This window comes from Stegodyphus dumicola, chromosome X2 (genome assembly GCF_044657685.1).
Source record: "Stegodyphus dumicola isolate Sdum_Otavi_A_Nest chromosome X2, ASM4465768v1".
Classification (NCBI taxonomy): Eukaryota; Metazoa; Arthropoda; class Arachnida; order Araneae; family Eresidae; genus Stegodyphus; species Stegodyphus dumicola.
Window position 1 is genome coordinate 122,680,779 of NC_140781.1, and position 24,153 is coordinate 122,704,931.

Genomic DNA, 24,153 nt, shown 5'->3' on the forward strand with positions numbered 1-24,153 from the left:
AAAACTTCCAATTCTCCATGTTTTAAAATTGAATTCCAAACTAGATTAAGTTAATGTTTCAACCATACATGTTTTGAACAAAACAATGCAAACTCTTTTTTTATACAATTGTTCAAACTATTTAATATAAATTTATTGCTGCAATAAAATAATAACCTGATCACACATAATATTTTGAATCTGAATGCATAAACTGGACTAAAAAAAAAATCACTCATAAACATTTGGATAGCAGGACAAATCAGATATTTGAAAAGACAACCATTGAGATATACACGTAATTCACGACAGAACGGTAACAATTCATAAAGCTGTGATAGCTAACACATTTAACTGTCAAAATGACATAAATTCGAAAAGCAAAAAAGTAAACATACAAGTATTGCAACTGAACTTACCTTTCATGCAACAAAAAATATCCATAGAACAAGTAAACCTCATGGCGCAGCCATCTTGGATTTCGTTTCAAATCAGACGGACGTTTACGGATTTGCGGAAGAATACAAGGAACTAATAGTTTGCCGGATACAATGTGCAATGATGCGAAAGAAGGTAGTTCTGCAACTTCCTATATTATTCCGTAATAAACAGTACTATTTCATAATTTTTTCTTTATCTCATTAATTAATTAATAGGGAACTAGTTAAATAATGAATTAATTTTTAATGAAATGTAAAATTTTGCATGCATGTGATGACCACCTTCTGTCCAATATTTCTGAGAATATAAACACATTTTGGAATCTGAGAGTATTAGTAAATAAATGTATAGAATATCGCCTCTCAAACGACCACTTCTGAAAGTGACCAATAGTTCTGAGATTATAAATAAATATTGATATTAAGCATTATTTCTCTAAGACGACCATCTCTATATAAGGACAAAGCTTCTAGAATCTTGGATAGTCATCAGAAGATTATTTTTACTGTGAAATTATCGCACGACTGTAATTCAATATCAATAACAGATTGCGCGATTGAAAAACATTTTCTGTCCTGTAATTAGGGGAAAAAATTTTCCTCTTATGAGGTATATCTCCCGCTTTCCTAGCATGCCTTCGTGGTGTAATGGTTCTGCACGCTGGGCAGGTATTTCAGAGGTCCGTGGTCCGATTTCCGGCGAAGGCGGTTGCTAATTTTTCATCTCTCTGGCTTCCCCAAAAAATCCTAATGTCTCTACAGTGGCGCCCGAACCAAAAAAAAAGGGTGTTGGATAAGGTATATCCACACTCAGGATTTAGCGATTGGGTCCCCTTAAAAAAAGTTGCCCTTAGAAAAGGGAGTAATATAAGGTATTTCTCCCACTTTCCTAGCGTGTCTTCGTGGTGTAGTGGTTCTGCACACTGGGCCGGCATTCTAGAGGTCCGTCATTCGATTCCCAGTGAAGGCAGTTGCTAATTTTTCATCTTTCCTGCTTTCCCCCCCTCCAAAAAAAAAAAAAACTAATGTCTGTATACCCAAATTTAAAAAAAAAAAGAATTCGTTTCCTTAATTTAAAAAAAATTATATATATAATTTTACCTATATTTATAGCAGGGTTTGTAATCTGTAAGTAATTATACATGCAATTTATACATTTTTTATAAAAAAATATATGATATTTAGAACTTAGCAAATATTCTAGAAAATGCTAATCCAGTGAAAAAAATCTTTTCCATGACTAAATAAATTTTTAAAAATGTCAGAAAAATAGCAGTTAAAATTAATAATAGAATAACAAGAATAAATCATCAATCATATCAATATTTTTAATGTACAGCATTTAGAAACAACTTTGTAAAATACATATGAAAATTAAATAATGTGCAAGTTTCAGATGTGCAATGTCAAAAAATTAAAACTGGTAAATTTGAGAACAAATATCCTCAGAGTGTTTGACAACGGAAGTTTTCCGGACAATGCAGAATGAATGTCCTCAGGATGTGAAATGGTAAAGTCCTCAGGACATCTGAGAATCAACATCTTCAGGACATCCTAAGTATATGTCCAGAGATACTGCGACTTAAATAGGACATCCTGAGGATGTTTTGTGCTATGTGGGTGGCACAACTAGAAGTCACAACAGTCCTATATGCAAAATTTCAATGCCCTATAGAATGGTTTTTGAGTTATGCAGGATACATGGGAACATATGTAAAAACATAATGGAAAAATCCCCTCTGAATCCATTTTAAATTCATTTCGGAATCCATCACTTTGGGAAAAAAGTGTTATTTATTCTGTTCATACATTTATATGTCCTGCAAAAGAGAATCGTTCAAATGGATTTCAGAACAGTCAAAATAGATATTTTCGCTGAAATATGATACCCAAAGTTGTTCAGGATTACAATACTTCCTTTACTTTGTTCGAGGTAGTAAAGAACTTTTTCATAGTATATTAAATTTTCGAAATTCACTGCACAGAATGATGGTTAATATGTATTTCTGTCAAGCATAGGGGGATAATAAAAAAAACTTCCTAGATATTTGAAACCCTAGCATACTATCCACTCAAGCAATCAAAATGAAATTTCAGATATTGCTATTTGAAGGTGTGTGCTCGAGATTGTGATGATTTAAAATAACTCTTAGTTATGGTGAGCTCTTGTAGTTATGGTGACAGTGATAAACTCTGAAATTTTCAAATGACAATTTCCACTTTTTCCCGTACAAATTAATTAGTGCATTGAAAGACCATGAATGGCATTAGAGTTTTACATGTATGACAAAAATTGGCAGCACAGAACATTTGCAAAGAACAGTATTATAAAGAACAAATGACAACAGAAGATACAAGAGGGAAAATACTTTTGTTTTAATTGAGAGTTTTCAATGTGCCCACCTTCACAGGTAATAACACATTGCATGCAGGAGATTGTTGTCAACAATCATGAATGTAACATTGCAGGAAGCAGTATAACTTCTGGCATCTTTCAGTTCTAGAAAAGAACCAGAAATCCATCCGAGTGAGGTCGTGGGTTTGCAGTAACCACAAAACAGTAAAATTACAGATGACTCTATCAGAAAAAGGAAAAGGACAGAAAAAGGAAAATTTGGATTCTTAATAAATTTTGTGTATTAACATAAATACTGCCAGGATATTATTACAGAAGTTGACCAGAAACTGATTTATGTTTTGTAACAAAATTCTTTAAAATTGGTTCTAAGTGATTGTTATACAGACTATATTAATTTCTAATTATTATTTTGGCATTTTGTGTTAATTAATAATTGTCCCTCACCAGCATGCTTTAGGTGATATTTACCGTATGTTTACTTCCTTTATGTTAACTTCCTTTTTTAGTTAAATTAATCACTCATAAAATGGTTGTAAAATACAAACATTTATTTAAAGATAAATCTTAATAACCTACACGTAACGTATTCGTAAACGTACATAACATAACAAACGTACTTACTGCATCGTACCATTAAACATTTCAAGCGTACATCATCTCCATGAATATTTTTAAAAATTATAAATAGAACGACATCCAGAAATTAACTGTTGCCATTTTCTCAATAGATATTTTATCTAATAACAATTAAATAATTTACAATCATGCTTACATTCGACCATCCTGACTTTTCAGTTGTCCTCAATTGAACCAAATTTTGTCATACATTAAAACAACAAATAAACAACAACAAAAATATAATAATAGGTAGGAAAAAAATAAAATGAAATATAATTGAAAAAAAATTCTATAAGTCCTATACAAAGTCTCTATAACGCAATGGTTTGCGCACTGTTCGGTTGGGTCTTTTAAGTTCATCGTCAACCTCGTCATCTTCTGTATTTCTGGAAATGATGGCCTTCGAAGATCTGTTTTTAGCAAGTGAATCAGCTTGGTGGGGCTTTCGACAACCCATTTTTGATCTGTAAGGTGGACAAGATCTAGAGCCTTGACCGCGTGGCTGCTGTTCTTCGTCATTTGCTTCAATATCTTTACTAGTTGCTTCTCCTTCCATTCTACTTTGACTGCATTCACTGTCATTCCTATGATTTTGCTAAGTTCGAGCTCAATTCAGAAATTTCAGTATTTAAACATAGTTCAACTTCTTCTGCTCTACCAATGCATTGATCTTTTTGGAGCCTAACACTTCTATCGCCAACGTTAATCACTGGTGTACAAGTTTCGCCATTTTTAATTTCTAATAAACAGCTTCTATACCTTCGGAAGGATTTTCTATCATAATTAATTCATTATCTACAGAATCTGTTTGAGAACTGACAAGACTGATCGTATTTTTCTCTAATTCATTTTCCTCAAGAGCTTTGAGGCAGACTCGATTTATTTTTTCATCAATTTGGAGGTTACTAAATAGTTCATCTTCCGTATACCCGAAGTGAAATCTCTTTCCTATACTGACATAAGCGATGTGAGGTAGATCAAGCCATGTCCGTCCGATGATTAGATCAACTGGCTGTGCATTATCAGGTACAAGGTATATATTTATGCCTTGGCCTTTTACATTATCAACTTCAATATCGGCTTTAATCATTCCTATAGAGGTCACTGCAGGCACCCTTTGATTTCCAAAACCGTACAATTCATTCATAGCAGGTTCTTGTTTCACTTCAAGTTTCTGAGCAACTGAAGTCCTTAAGAGACAACAAGAACTCCCCGTATCAATTAAAGCCTGTACTACTTCAGAATTATTCAGTTTTGCTTTCTTCAAATATGAATTGCTCTCTTCTAAATTTTCGCTCAACAGAATAATTTTTATCATTTGAATGATTATTTTCAGCTTTAGTAACCCAATTTTTAGCTTTATGACCTGTTTTATTACATTTTCGGCATGTTACTACTGGTTTGGGCAGCGGACAGTCCATTAAGATGTGTCCAAAATTATTACAGCTGAAGCATTTTGGTTCACCATTTTCATTATGTGTGATCCCGTAGAGCTTTTTCTTTTCGTTGATTGTAGCAACTGGACCATCTTTAAAGGAGTTTTGTTTGTCGTTAGACCCTTCTTTACGCGGTTGTTTATTGTTAAAAGTTGACTTCAAGGTATCATAATCATCTAGTTTTTCAACTAAATCAATTGGTTAAATCAACTCAGACCATATGTCAATAAAATGATCTTTTACTTCTGGAGACACTTTACGTTTTATCTGATCCGCTACAATAAGGTCGCTAAGTTTCTCAAAAGTATCTACTTTAATTCCGCTTATCCATTCATTAAAAAATTTTTTTAACTCATACGCAAAATTCTTCCATGTGTTTCCTACACTCTTATTGTGCATAAAAAATTTTTGGCGAAATTTTTCAGGTGTCATCTTGTACCGTTTTAATAAGATCCTTTTAACTTCTTTGTAATCGTTTGCAATCTCATCGATTTCTCTGGCAATTAACTGAGCAATATCATACGGCAATAAGCCAAACAAATAAGTAACCCATGTATTTTCTGGTATTTCAACTTGTTTAGCCAAACGTTCAAACATGATTAAATACAAACTGATATCATTCTCGTCAGGTTTAAATTTTTGCTTCAAAAACGATGAAGCTCTCCTTTGGATTCATGAGCATACCGCTATTTTCATTGGTGCCAGAATTTGTAGATCTACTGCTTCAATATGTATTTTTTTCAGTTCAAATTCCATTTCATACTTTTCTTTTCGTTCCTCATATTCTTCTCTTCGCCTACGTTCATCATCTTGACGTTTTCGTTCTTCAATTTCTTCTCTTCGCCTACGTTCTTCAGTTTCTTCTTTACGCTTACGTTCTTCAATTTCTTCTTGACGTTTTCGTTCTTCAATTTCTTCTTTTCGCCTATGTTCTTCAATTTCTTCTTTTTGCCTACGTTCTTCAATTTCTTCTTGACGTTTTCGTTCTTCAATTTCTTCTTTTTCTTTTCTTTCATTTATTATAATGTTTAACCATTCTTTGGCGCATTCTTCATCGTACTCTTTGCTAGCCAAAATTACCTTTTAAAATCGCTCATTTTATGACTCTCATTTACATCTTCTCCCAATTCTTCAGCTAATATTCTTAAATCGCGTTTCTTTGCCTTACCACAAATAGACATTTTGGTACTCATTAAAATGCAAATTATATATATATGCTATTATTATTAACTTCCAATTAGACAACTTAGTAGAACACAGTTATTGGTATTTTATATAAGTTTGTTTGACGTTCTAAATATATTTCAAAATTTGAAGAAATGAAAAAAAAATAAACTCTCTTTCCAAAATGATAAAAAAAAATAACAAAATTAAATTCTATAATAAATATATTACATTAATCAATGCACATACCTTGAAATTCAAATTCTTTTCAATTTATTTACGTATAGCAAATCCTTGTAGCTTTAGGCTTAGGTTTCAGAATAATCCCTCTTCTGATTTATGTTAACTTCCTTTTGTAGTTAAATTAATCACTCATAAAATGGTTTTAAAAGACAAACATTTATTTAAAGATAAATCTTGATAACCTACACGTAATGTATTCGTAAACGTACATAACATAACAAACGTACTTACTGCATCATACCATTAAACATTTCAAGCGTACATCATCTCCATGAATATTTTTAAAAATTATAAATAGAACGACATCCAGAAATTAACTGTTGCCATTTTCTCAATAGATATTTTATCTAATAACAATTAAATAATTTACAATCATGCTTACATTCGACCATCCTGACTTTTCAGTTGTCCTCAATTGAACCAAATTTTGTCATACATTAAAACAACAAATAAACAACAACAAAAATATAATAATAGGTAGGAAAAAAATAAAATGAAATATAATTGAAAAAAAATTCTATAAGTCTTATACAAAGTCTCTATAACGCAATGGTTTGCGCACTGTTCGGTTGGGTCTTTTAAGTTCATCGTCAACCTCGTCATCTTCTGTATTTCTGGAAATGATGGCCTTCGAAGATCTGTTTTTAGCAAGTGAATCAGCTTGGTGGGGCTTTCGACATCCCATTTTTGATCTGTAAGGTGGACAAGATCTAGAGCCTTGACCGCATGGCTGCTGTTCTTCGTCATTTGCTTCAATATCTTTACTAGTTGCTTCTCCTTCCATTCTACTTTGACTGCATTCACTGTCATTCCTATGATTTTGCTAAGTTCGAGCTCAATTCAGAAATTTCAGTATTTAAACATAGTTCAACTTCTTCTGCTCTACCAATGCATTGATCTTTTTGGAGCCTAACACTTCTATCGCCAACGTTAATCACTGGTGTACAAGTTTCGCCATTTTTAATTTCTAATAAACAGCTTCTATACCTTCGGAAGGATTTTCTATCATAATTAATTCATTATCTACAGAATCTGTTTGAGAACTGACAAGACTGATCGTATTTTTCTCTAATTCATTTTCCTCAAGAGCTTTGAGGCAGACTCGATTTATTTTTTCATCAATTTGGAGGTTACTAAATAGTTCATCTTCCGTATACCCGAAGTGAAATCTCTTTCCTATACTGACATAAGCGATGTGAGGTAGATCAAGCCATGTCCGTCCGATGATTAGATCAACTGGCTGTGCATTATCAGGTACAAGGTATATATTTATGCCTTGGCCTTTTACATTATCAACTTCAATATCGGCTTTAATCATTCCTATAGAGGTCACTGCAGGCACCCTTTGATTTCCAAAACCGTACAATTCATTCATAGCAGGTTCTTGTTTCACTTCAAGTTTCTGAGCAACTGAAGTCCTTAAGAGACAACAAGAACTCCCCGTATCAATTAAAGCCTGTACTACTTCAGAATTATTCAGTTTTGCTTTCTTCAAATATGAATTGCTCTCTTCTAAATTTTCGCTCAACAGAATAATTTTTATCATTTGAATGATTATTTTCAGCTTTAGTAACCCAATTTTTAGCTTTATGACCTGTTTTATTACATTTTCGGCATGTTACTACTGGTTTGGGCAGCGGACAGTCCATTAAGATGTGTCCAAAATTATTACAGCTGAAGCATTTTGGTTCACCATTTTCATTATGTGTGATCCCGTAGAGCTTTTTCTTTTCGTTGATTGTAGCAACTGGACCATCTTTAAAGGAGTTTTGTTTGTCGTTAGACCCTTCTTTACGCGGTTGTTTATTGTTAAAAGTTGACTTCAAGGTATCATAATCATCTAGTTTTTCAACTAAATCAATTGGTTAAATCAACTCAGACCATATGTCAATAAAATGATCTTTTACTTCTGGAGACACTTTACGTTTTATCTGATCCGCTACAATAAGGTCGCTAAGTTTCTCAAAAGTATCTACTTTAATTCCGCTTATCCATTCATTAAAAAAATTTTTTAACTCATACGCAAAATTCTTCCATGTGTTTCCTACACTCTTATTGTGCATAAAAAATTTTTGGCGAAATTTTTCAGGTGTCATCTTGTACCGTTTTAATAAGATCCTTTTAACTTCTTTGTAATCGTTTGCAATCTCATCGATTTCTCTGGCAATTAACTGAGCAATATCATACGGCAATAAGCCAAACAAATAAGTAACCCATGTATTTTCTGGTATTTCAACTTGTTTAGCCAAACGTTCAAACATGATTAAATACAAACTGATATCATTCTCGTCAGGTTTAAATTTTTGCTTCAAAAACGATGAAGCTCTCCTTTGGATTCATGAGCATACCGCTATTTTCATTGGTGCCAGAATTTGTAGATCTACTGCTTCAATATGTATTTTTTTCAGTTCAAATTCCATTTCATACTTTTCTTTTCGTTCCTCATATTCTTCTCTTCGCCTACGTTCATCATCTTGACGTTTTCGTTCTTCAATTTCTTCTCTTCGCCTACGTTCTTCAGTTTCTTCTTTACGCTTACGTTCTTCAATTTCTTCTTGACGTTTTCGTTCTTCAATTTCTTCTTTTCGCCTATGTTCTTCAATTTCTTCTTTTTGCCTACGTTCTTCAATTTCTTCTTTTTCTTTTCTTTCATTTATTATAATGTTTAACCATTCTTTGGCGCATTCTTCATCGTACTCTTTGCTAGCCAAAATTACCTTTTAAAATCGCTCATTTTATGACTCTCATTTACATCTTCTCCCAATTCTTCAGCTAATATTCTTAAATCGCGTTTCTTTGCCTTACCACAAATAGACATTTTGGTACTCATTAAAATGCAAATTATATATATATGCTATTATTATTAACTTCCAATTAGACAACTTAGTAGAACACAGTTATTGGTATTTTATATAAGTTTGTTTGACGTTCTAAATATATTTCAAAATTTAAAGAAATGAAAAAAAAATAAACTCTCTTTCCAAAATGATAAAAAAAATAACAAAATTAAATTCTATAATAAATATATTACATCAATCAATGCACATACCTTGAAATTCAAATTCTTTTCAATTTATTTACGTATAGCAAATCCTTGTAGCTTTAGGCTTAGGTTTCAGAATAATCCCTCTTCTGATTTATGTTAACTTCCTTTTGTAGTTAAATTAATCACTCATAAAATGGTTTTAAAAGACAAACATTTATTTAAAGATAAATCTTGATAACCTACACGTAATGTATTCATAAACGTACATAACATAACAAACGTACTTACTGCATCATACCATTAAACATTTCAAGCGTACATCATCTCCATGAATATTTTTAAAAATTATAAATAGAACGACATCCAGAAATTAACTGTTGCCATTTTCTCAATAGATATTTTATCTAATAACAATTAAATAATTTACAATCATGCTTACATTCGACCATCCTGACTTTTCAGTTGTCCTCAATTGAACCAAATTTTGTCATACATTAAAACAACAAATAAACAACAACAAAAATATAATAATAGGTAGGAAAAAAATAAAATGAAATATAATTGAAAAAAAATTCTATAAGTCCTATACAAAGTCTCTATAACGCAATGGTTTGCGCACTGTTCGGTTGGGTCTTTTAAGTTCATCGTCAACCTCGTCATCTTCTGTATTTCTGGAAATGATGGCCTTCGAAGATCTGTTTTTAGCAAGTGAATCAGCTTGGTGGGGCTTTCGACAACCCATTTTTGATCTGTAAGGTGGACAAGATCTAGAGCCTTGACCGCGTGGCTGCTGTTCTTCGTCATTTGCTTCAATATCTTTACTAGTTGCTTCTCCTTCCATTCTACTTTGACTGCATTCACTGTCATTCCTATGATTTTGCTAAGTTCGAGCTCAATTCAGAAATTTCAGTATTTAAACATAGTTCAACTTCTTCTGCTCTACCAATGCATTGATCTTTTTGGAGCCTAACACTTCTATCGCCAACGTTAATCACTGGTGTACAAGTTTCGCCATTTTTAATTTCTAATAAACAGCTTCTATACCTTCGGAAGGATTTTCTATCATAATTAATTCATTATCTACAGAATCTGTTTGAGAACTGACAAGACTGATCGTATTTTTCTCTAATTCATTTTCCTCAAGAGCTTTGAGGCAGACTCGATTTATTTTTTCATCAATTTGGAGGTTACTAAATAGTTCATCTTCCGTATACCCGAAGTGAAATCTCTTTCCTATACTGACATAAGCGATGTGAGGTAGATCAAGCCATGTCCGTCCGATGATTAGATCAACTGGCTGTGCATTATCAGGTACAAGGTATATATTTATGCCTTGGCCTTTTACATTATCAACTTCAATATCGGCTTTAATCATTCCTATAGAGGTCACTGCAGGCACCCTTTGATTTCCAAAACCGTACAATTCATTCATAGCAGGTTCTTGTTTCACTTCAAGTTTCTGAGCAACTGAAGTCCTTAAGAGACAACAAGAACTCCCCGTATCAATTAAAGCCTGTACTACTTCAGAATTATTCAGTTTTGCTTTCTTCAAATATGAATTGCTCTCTTCTAAATTTTCGCTCAACAGAATAATTTTTATCATTTGAATGATTATTTTCAGCTTTAGTAACCCAATTTTTAGCTTTATGACCTGTTTTATTACATTTTCGGCATGTTACTACTGGTTTGGGCAGCGGACAGTCCATTAAGATGTGTCCAAAATTATTACAGCTGAAGCATTTTGGTTCACCATTTTCATTATGTGTGATCCCGTAGAGCTTTTTCTTTTCGTTGATTGTAGCAACTGGACCATCTTTAAAGGAGTTTTGTTTGTCGTTAGACCCTTCTTTACGCGGTTGTTTATTGTTAAAAGTTGACTTCAAGGTATCATAATCATCTAGTTTTTCAACTAAATCAATTGGTTAAATCAACTCAGACCATATGTCAATAAAATGATCTTTTACTTCTGGAGACACTTTACGTTTTATCTGATCCGCTACAATAAGGTCGCTAAGTTTCTCAAAAGTATCTACTTTAATTCCGCTTATCCATTCATTAAAAAATTTTTTTAACTCATACGCAAAATTCTTCCATGTGTTTCCTACACTCTTATTGTGCATAAAAAATTTTTGGCGAAATTTTTCAGGTGTCATCTTGTACCGTTTTAATAAGATCCTTTTAACTTCTTTGTAATCGTTTGCAATCTCATCGATTTCTCTGGCAATTAACTGAGCAATATCATACGGCAATAAGCCAAACAAATAAGTAACCCATGTATTTTCTGGTATTTCAACTTGTTTAGCCAAACGTTCAAACATGATTAAATACAAACTGATATCATTCTCGTCAGGTTTAAATTTTTGCTTCAAAAACGATGAAGCTCTCCTTTGGATTCATGAGCATACCGCTATTTTCATTGGTGCCAGAATTTGTAGATCTACTGCTTCAATATGTATTTTTTTCAGTTCAAATTCCATTTCATACTTTTCTTTTCGTTCCTCATATTCTTCTCTTCGCCTACGTTCATCATCTTGACGTTTTCGTTCTTCAATTTCTTCTCTTCGCCTACGTTCTTCAGTTTCTTCTTTACGCTTACGTTCTTCAATTTCTTCTTGACGTTTTCGTTCTTCAATTTCTTCTTTTCGCCTATGTTCTTCAATTTCTTCTTTTTGCCTACGTTCTTCAATTTCTTCTTGACGTTTTCGTTCTTCAATTTCTTCTTTTTCTTTTCTTTCATTTATTATAATGTTTAACCATTCTTTGGCGCATTCTTCATCGTACTCTTTGCTAGCCAAAATTACCTTTTAAAATCGCTCATTTTATGACTCTCATTTACATCTTCTCCCAATTCTTCAGCTAATATTCTTAAATCGCGTTTCTTTGCCTTACCACAAATAGACATTTTGGTACTCATTAAAATGCAAATTATATATATATGCTATTATTATTAACTTCCAATTAGACAACTTAGTAGAACACAGTTATTGGTATTTTATATAAGTTTGTTTGACGTTCTAAATATATTTCAAAATTTAAAGAAATGAAAAAAAAATAAACTCTCTTTCCAAAATGATAAAAAAAAATAACAAAATTAAATTCTATAATAAATATATTACATCAATCAATGCACATACCTTGAAATTCAAATTCTTTTCAATTTATTTACGTATAGCAAATCCTTGTAGCTTTAGGCTTAGGTTTCAGAATAATCCCTCTTCTGATTTATGTTAACTTCCTTTTGTAGTTAAATTAATCACTCATAAAATGGTTTTAAAAGACAAACATTTATTTAAAGATAAATTTTGATAACCTACACGTAATGTATTCGTAAACGTACATAACATAACAAACGTACTTACTGCATCATACCATTAAACATTTCAAGCGTATATCATCTCCATGTATATTTTAAATAATTATAAATAGAACGACACCCAGAAATTAGCTGTTGCCATTTTCTCAATAGATATTTTGTCTAATAACAATTAAATAATTTACAAGCATGCTTACACGTAAGAGCCATATCATTCAAGCATCCCAATTGTTGTCAGTACACATTTCAGTTGGTTGTTTGGTTTGTTGGTAGAAGCTCGAAGAACATGGAAAATTTAAAATCCTGCCCTAGTGAAAGTATGACCTTCGTCTGATCGATGTCTCCTTTTGATATCATTTAATGTAAATTATCGCATTGAAACCTTTGAACCATTTGCATACAAAGTTATTATAAACAATCCATTTCTCATGACCAGTTATCAGTTGTTCCAAAAAAGGGGAATTTTCCTTGCCTTCAATAAACACATTGCAGATGTTTATGCATATTGTCAAATGAAGCTTGTGAGGAACCCAAATACTGAACTCTATTATGCATCCCAGCTTCTTCAGGGGTCGTGAGTGCATGAATGCTCAATGTTTCCAGAATTTTTCATGCTAAGTAATGTAGGTTTGGCTCAGTTAATGCCTTTATTTTGTTGTCATTCAACTCGACTTGCCTGCTTGACTGAGAAGCTTTGTTCAAAATCCACAGCACACAATTTCAAGAAAATTATTATTGGTACTGACATTCTCGTATAGCAGTCTCATGGTAAACTTTATATAGCTTTCATAATCTTGATGTGTGTTCTTTCTTGTATGGAAGTAAAACAGTAAAAATGTGAAATACATAATTTGGTGTGTTTCATCTTCAGTTTGTTGTGAAACCTGTAAAACTTGAGCAGTTGCTGTTATTTATAAGAATGAAGCCAGAACTTTCAGCCTCCAAATGACATATTAATAACGTAGATGCAAATGACTCCTGTACTTCCAGAAATAAATTAGCACAATTTGTTGCATAAATGTGCTATGTCGTATTTGACAACACAGTGTCAACTACAGTTCTGTCTATTTGAAAATTTAGAAGATGTAACAATAAGTATCAACCCATCAAAATGACATATTTTCCCCTTTTGGAAAAAAAATCATTAATAGTTCTAGTATTAAGTTATTGATGGCTGTGTATTGCAGAATCGAATGAATGAATCACAGATAGGATTTTGACTGAATAAGATATAAAGTTACGAGATTTATTAAGTTAAGATCTTATTGTATAGCCCTTTTTCTATGTGCATGTTTGTTGCAATCTTGAATGAATCATAATAATATAATTTATTGTTTTTGTTGAAATTCATCAGCTGTAAATGTGTTTAGTCACAAATGTGTTTAGCTGGAAATAAATCTAAGTGCACAAATATTGTTAATATATAAAATTTTAAAGCTATGTAGGTTTGATTTGAAGTAATGTAGCAAACATGCTCTTTATGCTAAGCATGGAATATAACTAAATATCCAAATAGAAGAAAAAGTACATACATTGTGATTTTTGGTAAGGGCAAAAGTATTTTTACCGGGTTATTCATAATTTCCTCTGGGGTTTCAGAAAAGCTATAGTAAAAAACTAAGACTTAACTAAGATGAATATAGCAAAAAAGAACATTGCACAACATATAGAAACAATTCAAGTTTTATTTGTGGCCCTTAGAGGTGTACTATGTGTGAACCCATGGTCACATGGTATAACATCAATGCGATAGTCCAGCTCCTGCCAGACTGTATTCATCATTGTACTATCAATGGTATGGACATCCCATGTGATCCTTTCATGCAATTCTGCTAAATCATGCCATGCCTCAAAGCGGGCATGAAAACAAGGTCTTTTACATAGTCCCACAAGAAAAAATTACATGATGGTAAATTTGGTGAGTGTGGGTGCCATGGCAAAAGAGGTAAGTCATCTTCAGAAGCTCGCCCAAACAAATGAGTTAATTGTGTGTTAAGGTATTCACATACATCCCACAGAAAGTGGGATAGAATGCCATCTTGTTGAAGAATTAGGTTGTCCTCCTCATGTTCATGTAATTGCAGCATTAACCTCAATTGTAGCTTATCCATGTACACTACACCAGTATGTAAAAAAAAAATTGCCCATACACATGTGAGCAGGAGCTAGCACAGAACACATTAATTTTCATTGAATCACAACAGTGTTCCACTACTGTATTAGGATTTTCAGTGCCTCAAATGTGTAAGTTATAGCGGTTTACCTTGCTGGACAAGTGAAAGGTGAATTTGTCACTAAAAATCATTTTCTGCTGTTGTGAATCATTGGCTTGGTGTAAAAGTTCATATGAGAAATGCAGCCCCTCCCGGAAGTCAGCACTTGTACCATTTGCAATTGATATAGCTTCATATGCAGAGTTTTGCATACCAATTACCACACTGTTGGTTGTGAAATCCCAATTCATGGCTTGCACAAGCGATTGATTTTGTGGGGCTCCTCAAAAATGTTTCCCATACATCACTTATGGTTTCTGCAGATGGACCCAACCGAGCACTTCATTGCTTATCATACACACACATTGAATTCCTTAGACCTTGTTGCATCACACATGAATCGTCTTGTCAGTGGGTCCATGTGCTCGATATTTTGTACGAAATGCCCGCTGCACCAACACTACTGATTACAATTTAGCAAATTCTAACACACAAAAAGCTTTTTGTTCACACATGAACACCATTTTGATTCACTTACTGCTTTCACTCAACTGTGTGCTGCCATGTACTACCAACAGTTATTATTAAAAACTTGATTTGTTTCTTTTGCTGCATTCATCTTGGGATTTTACTGTAGCATTTTGGAACTGCAGCGGAAATTACGAATAACTGGGTATTGTTATTAAGTATTTTGTAGCTTTTGGTACTGAAAATTTTAAGTTTTGATAGTTGTTTTTTAAAAAAATGTGCTGTATAAAATATAGCCATATTAAACTTGTTGCTTCATTAACAGCTGCTTTCAAAAGGTATTGCAACTTACCATATCTATACAACAGAACTTTTTGATTTGATGAGTAGTACATAAGGTTTGGAAATAAGGTGCGCATGAAGTAATCTTTCAGTGATAAGTTAAGGTTTATTCCTTAAACCTTGAAGCTTATGATTAAATCAGCTGTACACTATTTACAGTATACTACATACAGGCATTTATTTTTCGTATTTACTTTACAGTTTAGCTTAACTACCTCAATGCAGTTTGACATTATACTGAAGGAAAATAATGATAATATATAATTGTAAAAAAATTATTTATTCTTTCATCCATATTATCAAATACATATTTTGCATTTTAATTAGTTTTTATCTGAAAAATCAATCTAAAAAACCCAATGTAATAGCTAGAAGACATCAGTATATTTTTGGAGGGGGTATTTCTCCCTTTAAACATATCATATAATGCACCTTTGAAACAGAAAGACTGAGGGATGTTTATTGTACTGTAGCAAAGTTCAGTATGCTTTCTAAGGAGAGGGATGAAATTGTGAAAGACTAAAGTTATGTATTAAGGCCATAAAAAAATGGGAACTGCCTTAAATTCACATTGCAAAAAGGTCACCCATTCATATTCACATCATGTGAATACAGCATTACAAACCCTACATTATACATGAGGTAAAATCATAGAAGGCAACCTCATGTTCCAATGTGTGCTTTCTTCATCCCAAACATTGTTTGGGATTTAACAGCAACTTCAAACTACCTGTATCCAGCCATCTTATCCATTCATTTATTGGTGAGGTGAAAAATCACGAGATGTCAAATTATGATAAGAAACTGAACTGTGGAGAGAATTGTTCTTACATTGGACTGAATTGTCAAAGAAATTGTTGGGAGACTTCAATAGTTTCATGTTCTTGCTATGCCTTCCTGACTGCATCAAAAAGATTTTGAATGGAAAATATAAATTATGAGCTTAATGTCATAATTCTTACTGAGAGAGTTTTATTTCTGTTACAGCTTGGGGAAATGAAACTGTGACATGGAAAGACAATCATTTTGAAAGTTTTCAGGCAAATGCAAAATATTTCCAAAGTAAAATTCCAAATATTTTAATTCCTCTTTGAATTTTCCTCACAATTGCTTTAAGTGTTACATGTGAGAGGAGTTTTTCTAAATACAAATTGGTTAAGAAGCATCTAAGACCTAAAGTGGGTATCTTGTAGGAGAAGAACAATTGAAATAATGAAACAATCTTCCAATATGTCTTCAATAACCTTGCTTATGAAAAACAAGCAAAATAAGATTTTAAAATGTTAGAATTAAAATAGTATTAAAAAAATAATACATAGCATTTATTTATTTCCATATGTCGCTCTAACATTTTATAGATTTTTTTTTTTTTTTTTTTTTTGTGTGTGTGTGTGTGTGCATTAAGAGGGGTAGCAAATGTTTAGGGAAGTCACTGATGCCTGCAAGCAGGCCTTTGCTTTTGGTTCTGGTAGAAATTTATTCTGATCTGTTTAGGAATAAATTAAGAGCGTTTAGCAAGTTTGCAGCAACATGTTACCACATTTTCTTTCATTGCGCTCAAGTCTCACAAGTGCTTTTTTTCAAAATCGAGTTGAAAATAAAAATAAAAAAAAAATTGCCTAGTAAAATTTAAAGCTTTGAATACAAAATGAAAACTGTATTTGGATTTGGTAATTTTCCTTGTTAAAACTGAAGAATTATTTTGTGTGTGGTTGCAAAGTATGGCACATTTCAAAACTTCGTTGCCTTCTGTTAAGGTGGTTGTATTAATAACATATGTACTATATACATATAGTCATGTACAATTTTGATTTTGATTTCTCAAGTTTTTCCTGTGTTAAATTTCTTTCCCTGTAATTTTGTAAAATTTTCATGTATCTTTAGCATGGAATTTTTTACAATATGCTTGACTGAATTTGTATCAAAAATCCACAATTTTTAGTTAAAAAAATGTAGTTGTTAATAAGAAAACTTATGAACATTACTAATGTTATGACATTTGCTTTTGCTGAGCCTACAGTTGGACAACTTCATAATTCTTTTTGGTAATATTGCTTTTAATTCTTCTTTCAAAGGGTTAATGGAGAAAGCTGTCTTTTATGCTGAGTATCAGAGTATAAATTACAGTGGTCATTCAGGTAAGCATTCAGCTATGCACAATTTTTTAAGCATACTAAAATGAATTTCTAAGTTATGTGAAAAATAAACGATGCCTTTTTGAAATGGATGAAACCTATTTTGTGTTTTAATAGATCTCTGTTCTCATTCTAGCTAACTAAAAACAAATTTTGTAATACCTCACTGCATAATACCCCAGCCACCCATTACTATTCCAGTTAAGCTCCTTTTTAATGGAAATATCAGATGATAATTTTTATGAACATAACAGCATGCATGGTTATTTTAGTGTGATAAATGATCTCCCTGGAAAGCATAGCCTCAGGGCTGGTAGTTCATACATGCTAGGCTATGAAAAAAATTGACCCTCAATCTTCATTATTATTTTGAAAAAAGTTACAGTTTTAAGCATGTTTTTAGTAAATATGTGTGGTTATTTTAGTATATACGTACTGAAAATTCCATATGCATTGTATCAGGCAATAATATTAAATGAAAATTTCACCTGACATGCTATATTTTAGGACTGTATAAGTGGAATTAAACAACTGTCTATGTTCTCATGAGAAGGGGTGCTGTATTAAATTATTGTTACAGTCAAAAGTCGTTAATTTGGACACCCATAATTCGGAATGATCTATAATCCGGACCTCAAAGCTAAAAACTTTCTGCGCATGCGCCGCGTTGACACATGCGCGTCGACGTTTACGCGTGCGGTAAGACCTCTTACGACTGCGCATTTGCGTGTGCGCAAGCGCAGAATACGTTTTCGCTTACGCGTTTTATGTATAACGGACGGTATAAGCTAAAATTATCTAATTATCTATTTCAGTTAATGTTGATGATTGCGTTGTTCCTTAATTTTGGAATTGGGTCCGGCTTATTATTTTTTCCAGACTGTAAGAGCAATGCTATAAAAGTAAACTTGAACTTTCGATTAGGTCAAATAGAATTTCTGATTCTGGAGCTCCCAAAGGATCATACAAAACGAAAGTATATTTCGATGTCCATCAAGCAAAAAGTGGAATTGCTGCAAAAAATGGATAAAGACATGAAGAATGCGACAGAGAGGTTAGTGAAAATGAAAAAATTTCGATTGACAAGTTAGTCGGTATTCTCGGCACAGCAATTAACGGGACTTGAACAGCGGAACTTTGTAACTGAACAAAAAATTATGTCTGTTTATAGAATTAAAGAGAAAGTATTATCACATAAAATGAAGCAACTTAAACAACTTACATTGAAAGAAATGTTTAATAAAGTAAACAAATAAATATTAAGCTTTTTTTTGTAAATTTTGATACCCTTTAGATCATAATTGCTCTTTATTTCATAAACTACGGTTTCATATTTTTAATTTTAGAATTTCTGCATGCCATCTTACGCGATTTAAACTGATAATCTATAATCCGGAAAATTCGATAATCCGGAATCGCCGAAGTCCCGACGAGTCCGGATTAACGGCTTTTGACTGTATAATGAAATGGAAGATAGGCTTATGGAAAATTGGTTTGGAATTTTTTATTGGTTATTGTATTAGAACAATTTGTTATCTCAAAGGTCATACTGATATGAGTTGACCATATTTTGTATTTCAGTTTAAATATAAGTGATGAATGGAAAAGAAAGAAATTGTCACATGAATCTAAAATTAAAAAAATTAAAAAACATAAATGGGGACATCTATATTTTGGGCTAAAAATGTAATTACAGTCAAATGGGCGAACAAATAAACAGAGGATGGAAATTGATTGGTTTTTACTTTCTTCATTGGGGGTGCAGTATTAGAAAGCAATCATTTCAACGAGTCACCTGATTTCATACCAGCACAATGAACAATACTAAGTGAGTAATTGAAATTAAGAAATAATATATACTAATTTTAATTAAATTTTTTTTGGAAAGTTTAACCCCTTCACGCCGGCTGTCACATCTACATGCCAGCAACGAACACACTCACTTCCCGCCGGACACGCAGGCGTGCCAGAGTGTTTCCCTTTCAGCCCCGACCGTCACGTATTTGTGCCAGTGTCCTGGAACATTTTAAAAACTATAATTTCTGCCACAAGATGTCACTGGATGTCCATTTGGTTTCAGATACATGTACATTAGACCTTCTACTCGAAATGAGAGAAGCATGACTCACATACATGTGTTTTTGATTATATAAACAAAAGGGGAAATAAATGTTTCCGAATGGCGTGATTTATGACGTCTCTTTAAATTCTCACGTGGTAGTTGTTTGTAAGTAGAGAAGTTTTATTTTCGCTAAAGCGTTGGGTATTTCGTTTTGCAGTTCAGTTTTTAGATAATAATTAGATCTTGTTAGACGTGAATTCTTTCTGTTTTTACCGTTGCAATGTCGAAGCGTCGAAAATGTTTAACAGGGCATTAAATAGCAGAAATGATGCAAAATATTAACTAATCGCTCAGATTAACTGAAAGACATCCAAAACTTTGCAACAGTTTTATATATCTTGGCCAGATTTGTTATATGCGAGTCAAACTATGTTTTATTTTTTATAACAAGTAGAAAATTTTCCTGAGGCCTGGTGGTGCAGTGGCTAGCGCATCGCGCAGCAGCACCACAGGTCCGGAGTTCTAGTCCTGAGCTGGGTAAGGTTGACTCAGCCTTTCATCCCTTAATTTCCATCACTTGGGTCGATAAAATGAGTACCAAGTTCGCTTGGGGACTAAGTACTGGGGGTCGTGTGACCAAGCTGACCGCTTGTTCAGGGCATATGCTTACACACCCCGGGGCCCACGGTGAAGAAAGCAGATTTTGGGCACTGCAGGCCTTGGCGCATTAGAGCTGTTATGCACCAGAGTTTAGTTTTAGTTTTAGAAAATTTTCTTAACTGTAAGTATTCCGATCAGAGGGAAAGTTAATTTCATATTTTACACAAGATTATTTTTTATTATTTAAAAATATAAAAACATGAATCTTTGCACCATTTTAAATGTTTTTGTTAACTGGAAGTATATTTCTACGACTAATAGTTGCGAACATAAGGCAGGGTACGTACTTTTGTGGTCACTATGTATATAAATTGGTGGATTAATTACAGCTATTTCAGTGAAGAACTTGTTTGTCTTGTTGCTAGTATTGTGTAGTTTGGGGCATATAATGTGCAGATGAATAATAATAAATACATTCTTTTGGGGGGAAAAATCTTGAAATTTTGTATGCAAATAATTAAATTTCCAGCACTATTTTGCGTTAACTTCAGTCATAGCACACATTTCTACTGCAGTATGGATGCGCTAGTGGGTTGCTCATACTCAACAGTAGGTTGCCACCTGCACCGTATGGACACATTTGTGAAAAAGTGCTGCAACAAATTCATTGGCAGAATTTTCCAAAACTTTGCTCAAAAGAGACTGATAAGAAAATGAGACGACGATGCTTCGTTTGTTCACATTCCCGGAAAAATCCTCCAAAACGTTAAATTATTATGAGTGCAAGAAATGTAACGTAGGACTGTATGTAGATCCCTGTTTTCAAATTTTTCATATGAAAAGAGAATTTTAAGTAATATATTTAGTCTTCAGATGTATAATGTTAAAAGTCATAAAATGGTGAGTAATGAAAATAAAATGTGTAAAATATGCATTTAAACAAGAAATAAGGTAATTAAAGTATATATAAAAATATCTATAAAGCATAAGCCGTTTAAATACTCTATAGAGCATTATTAAACAATGCGTTGATACTTTGGAAATTTCATGGATTTAATCTTAATAGCAAAAAAGACCCCGGCCCTGGACAGACACTCGCGTAAAAAACTGCCGTCCTCCGCGGTAAGCACGTGTTTGCGCTACCCGGCGCAAAGGGGTTAAAAAAATATTCATTGAATGTCTGCCTCCTACTTGGAAAATTCTATATAACATTCGCAAAATGACTTAAAGTACTCTCTTTTGGAATACGCATATTTAATTTATTTATTAATTTAGTTTTGAATAATTTAGGTCAGCTTCCATTTGGTAAGTGAGAAAATTTACCGTACTGAAGAAAATTGTTTTATTACATATTATTCAACACTGTGTCCACAAAAGTTCTTATTGGGCTTTTATTTTCAGAGCCATTGGTAGTAGACATACACTTCCGATTAAAAAAAAGTGTTAAATGATGCAAAGATACATGTTTCTGTAATTTAAAAATGTAAATTTTATATAAAATTTGAAATTCACATTTTTATGTGCTTCTTTGGTCTCTCTACTTACAATTAGAAAATCTTTGTACATGTTTTAAAAAATAAAACACAAAATATTTGTCTCACATATGGGAAAAATTGACCAAGATATTTAACTGCAAAATTTATGATATTTGATGCCATTTTGAATTTGCGTTGAAGGGTCAGTTGATAAATAGTAAGTAGAACAAATGGAGGTTGATTTTTTTCCTGCTTAAATGCCATTCAGGGCTTTCTTTTGTGTCTTTATTTAAAATTTTGTTATATTTATAGCATGCTGAAAGAATTTTATCACAAGTAATTTACAAATTTTCAAAGTCTAAAAATATGTTAATATACTCATGAAGTTTTATTACTTTAGAATCATAATCTGGTAACTGTAAAATTTTATTAAAATGCAATGTTTTTCATTTTTAATTAATACAAATAATATTTTGGGTTGGCTACATGCTTATACTGAAACACAAATTCTATAAGATGCTTTGAGTGAGGTCTTCGTTTTGAAAAATATGGAGGTCATGTATATTGATCAGTATTTTTGACAGTAATTTGCATAGAAATGCTCATCATGTATTATCAGAAATATTTTTCTAAATGACATTTTATTTTTAGTTACATAGAAATGCAAACATTCTCTCTCTGTGTATGGCCCCTGAATATGATTTCAGATTTTTATATATCTTGGCCAGATTTGTTATATGCGAGTCAAACTATGTTTTATTTTTTATAACAAGTAGAAAATTTTCCTGAGGCCTGGTGGTGCAGTGGCTAGCGCATCGCGCAGCAGCACCACAGGTCCGGAGTTCTAGTCCTGAGCTGGGTAAGGTTGACTCAGCCTTTCATCCCTTAATTTCCATCACTTGGGTCGATAAAATGAGTACCAAGTTTGCTTGGGGACTAAGTACTGGGGGTCGTGTGACCAAGCTGACCGCTTGTTCAGGGCATATGCTTACACACCCCGGGGCCCACGGTGAAGAAAGCAGATTTTGGGCACTGCAGGCCTTGGCGCATTAGAGCTGTTATGCACCAGAGTTTAGTTTTAGTTTTAGAAAATTTTCTTAACTGTAAGTATTCCGATCAGAGGGAAAGTTAATTTCATATTTTACACAAGATTATTTTTTATTATTTAAAAATATAAAAACATGAATCTTTGCACCATTTTAAATGTTTTTGTTAACTGGAAGTATATTTCTACGACTAATAGTTGCGAACATAAGGCAGGGTACGTACTTTTGTGGTCACTATGTATATAAATTGGTGGATTAATTACAGCTATTTCAGTGAAGAACTTGTTTGTCTTGTTGCTAGTATTGTGTAGTTTGGGGCATATAATGTGCAGATGAATAATAATAAATACATTCTTTTGGGGGGGAAAATCTTGAAATTTTGTATGCAAATAATTAAATTTCCAGCACTATTTTGCGTTAACTTCAGTCATAGCACACATTTCTACTGCAGTATGGATGCGCTAGTGGGTTGCTCATACTCAACAGTAGGTTGCCACCTGCACCGTATGGACACATTTGTGAAAAAGTGCTGCAACAAATTCATTGGCAGAATTTTCCAAAACTTTGCTCAAAAGAGACTGATAAGAAAATGAGACGACGATGCTTCGTTTGTTCACATTCCCGGAAAAATCCTCCAAAACGTTAAATTATTATGAGTGCAAGAAATGTAACGTAGGACTGTATGTAGATCCCTGTTTTCAAATTTTTCATATGAAAAGAGAATTTTAAGTAATATATTTAGTCTTCAGATGTATAATGTTAAAAGCCATAAAATGGTGAGTAATGAAAATAAAATGTGTAAAATATGCATTTAAACAAGAAATAAGGTAATTAAAGTATATATAAAAATATCTATAAAGCATAAGCCGTTTAAATACTCTATAGAGCATTATTAAACAATGCGTTGATACTTTGGAAATTTCATGGATTTAATCTTAATAGCAAAAAAGCCCCCGGCCCTGGACAGACGCTCGCGTAAAAAACTGCCGTCCTCCGCGGTAAGCACGTGTTTGCGCTACCCGGCGCAAAGGGGTTAAAAAAATATTCATTGAATGTCTGCCTCCTACTTGGAAAATTCTATATAACATTCGCAAAATGACTTAAAGTACTCTCTTTTGGAATACGCATATTTAATTTATTTATTAATTTAGTTTTGAATAATTTAGGTCAGCTTCCATTTGGTAAGTGAGAAAATTTACCGTACTGAAGAAAATTGTTTTATTACATATTATTCAACACTGTGTCCACAAAAGTTCTTATTGGGCTTTTATTTT

General features: G+C 32.7%; 1 protein-coding gene across 4 annotated transcripts in view; it reads left to right on the forward strand.

Annotated features, from left to right (window-relative positions):
* Nucleotides 1–24,153, forward strand: part of LOC118191758 (Golgi-pH regulating cation channel) — a 240,620-nt gene that overhangs the window by 175,141 nt on the left and 41,326 nt on the right. For all 4 annotated transcript variants that reach the window (XM_085809783.1, XM_085809784.1, XM_085809785.1 and 1 more), the window contains one exon: nt 17,637–17,699. In XM_085809783.1, the coding sequence (XP_085665909.1) occupies nt 17,637–17,699 (63 nt within the window). The remainder of the gene's footprint in view (nt 1–17,636; nt 17,700–24,153) is intronic.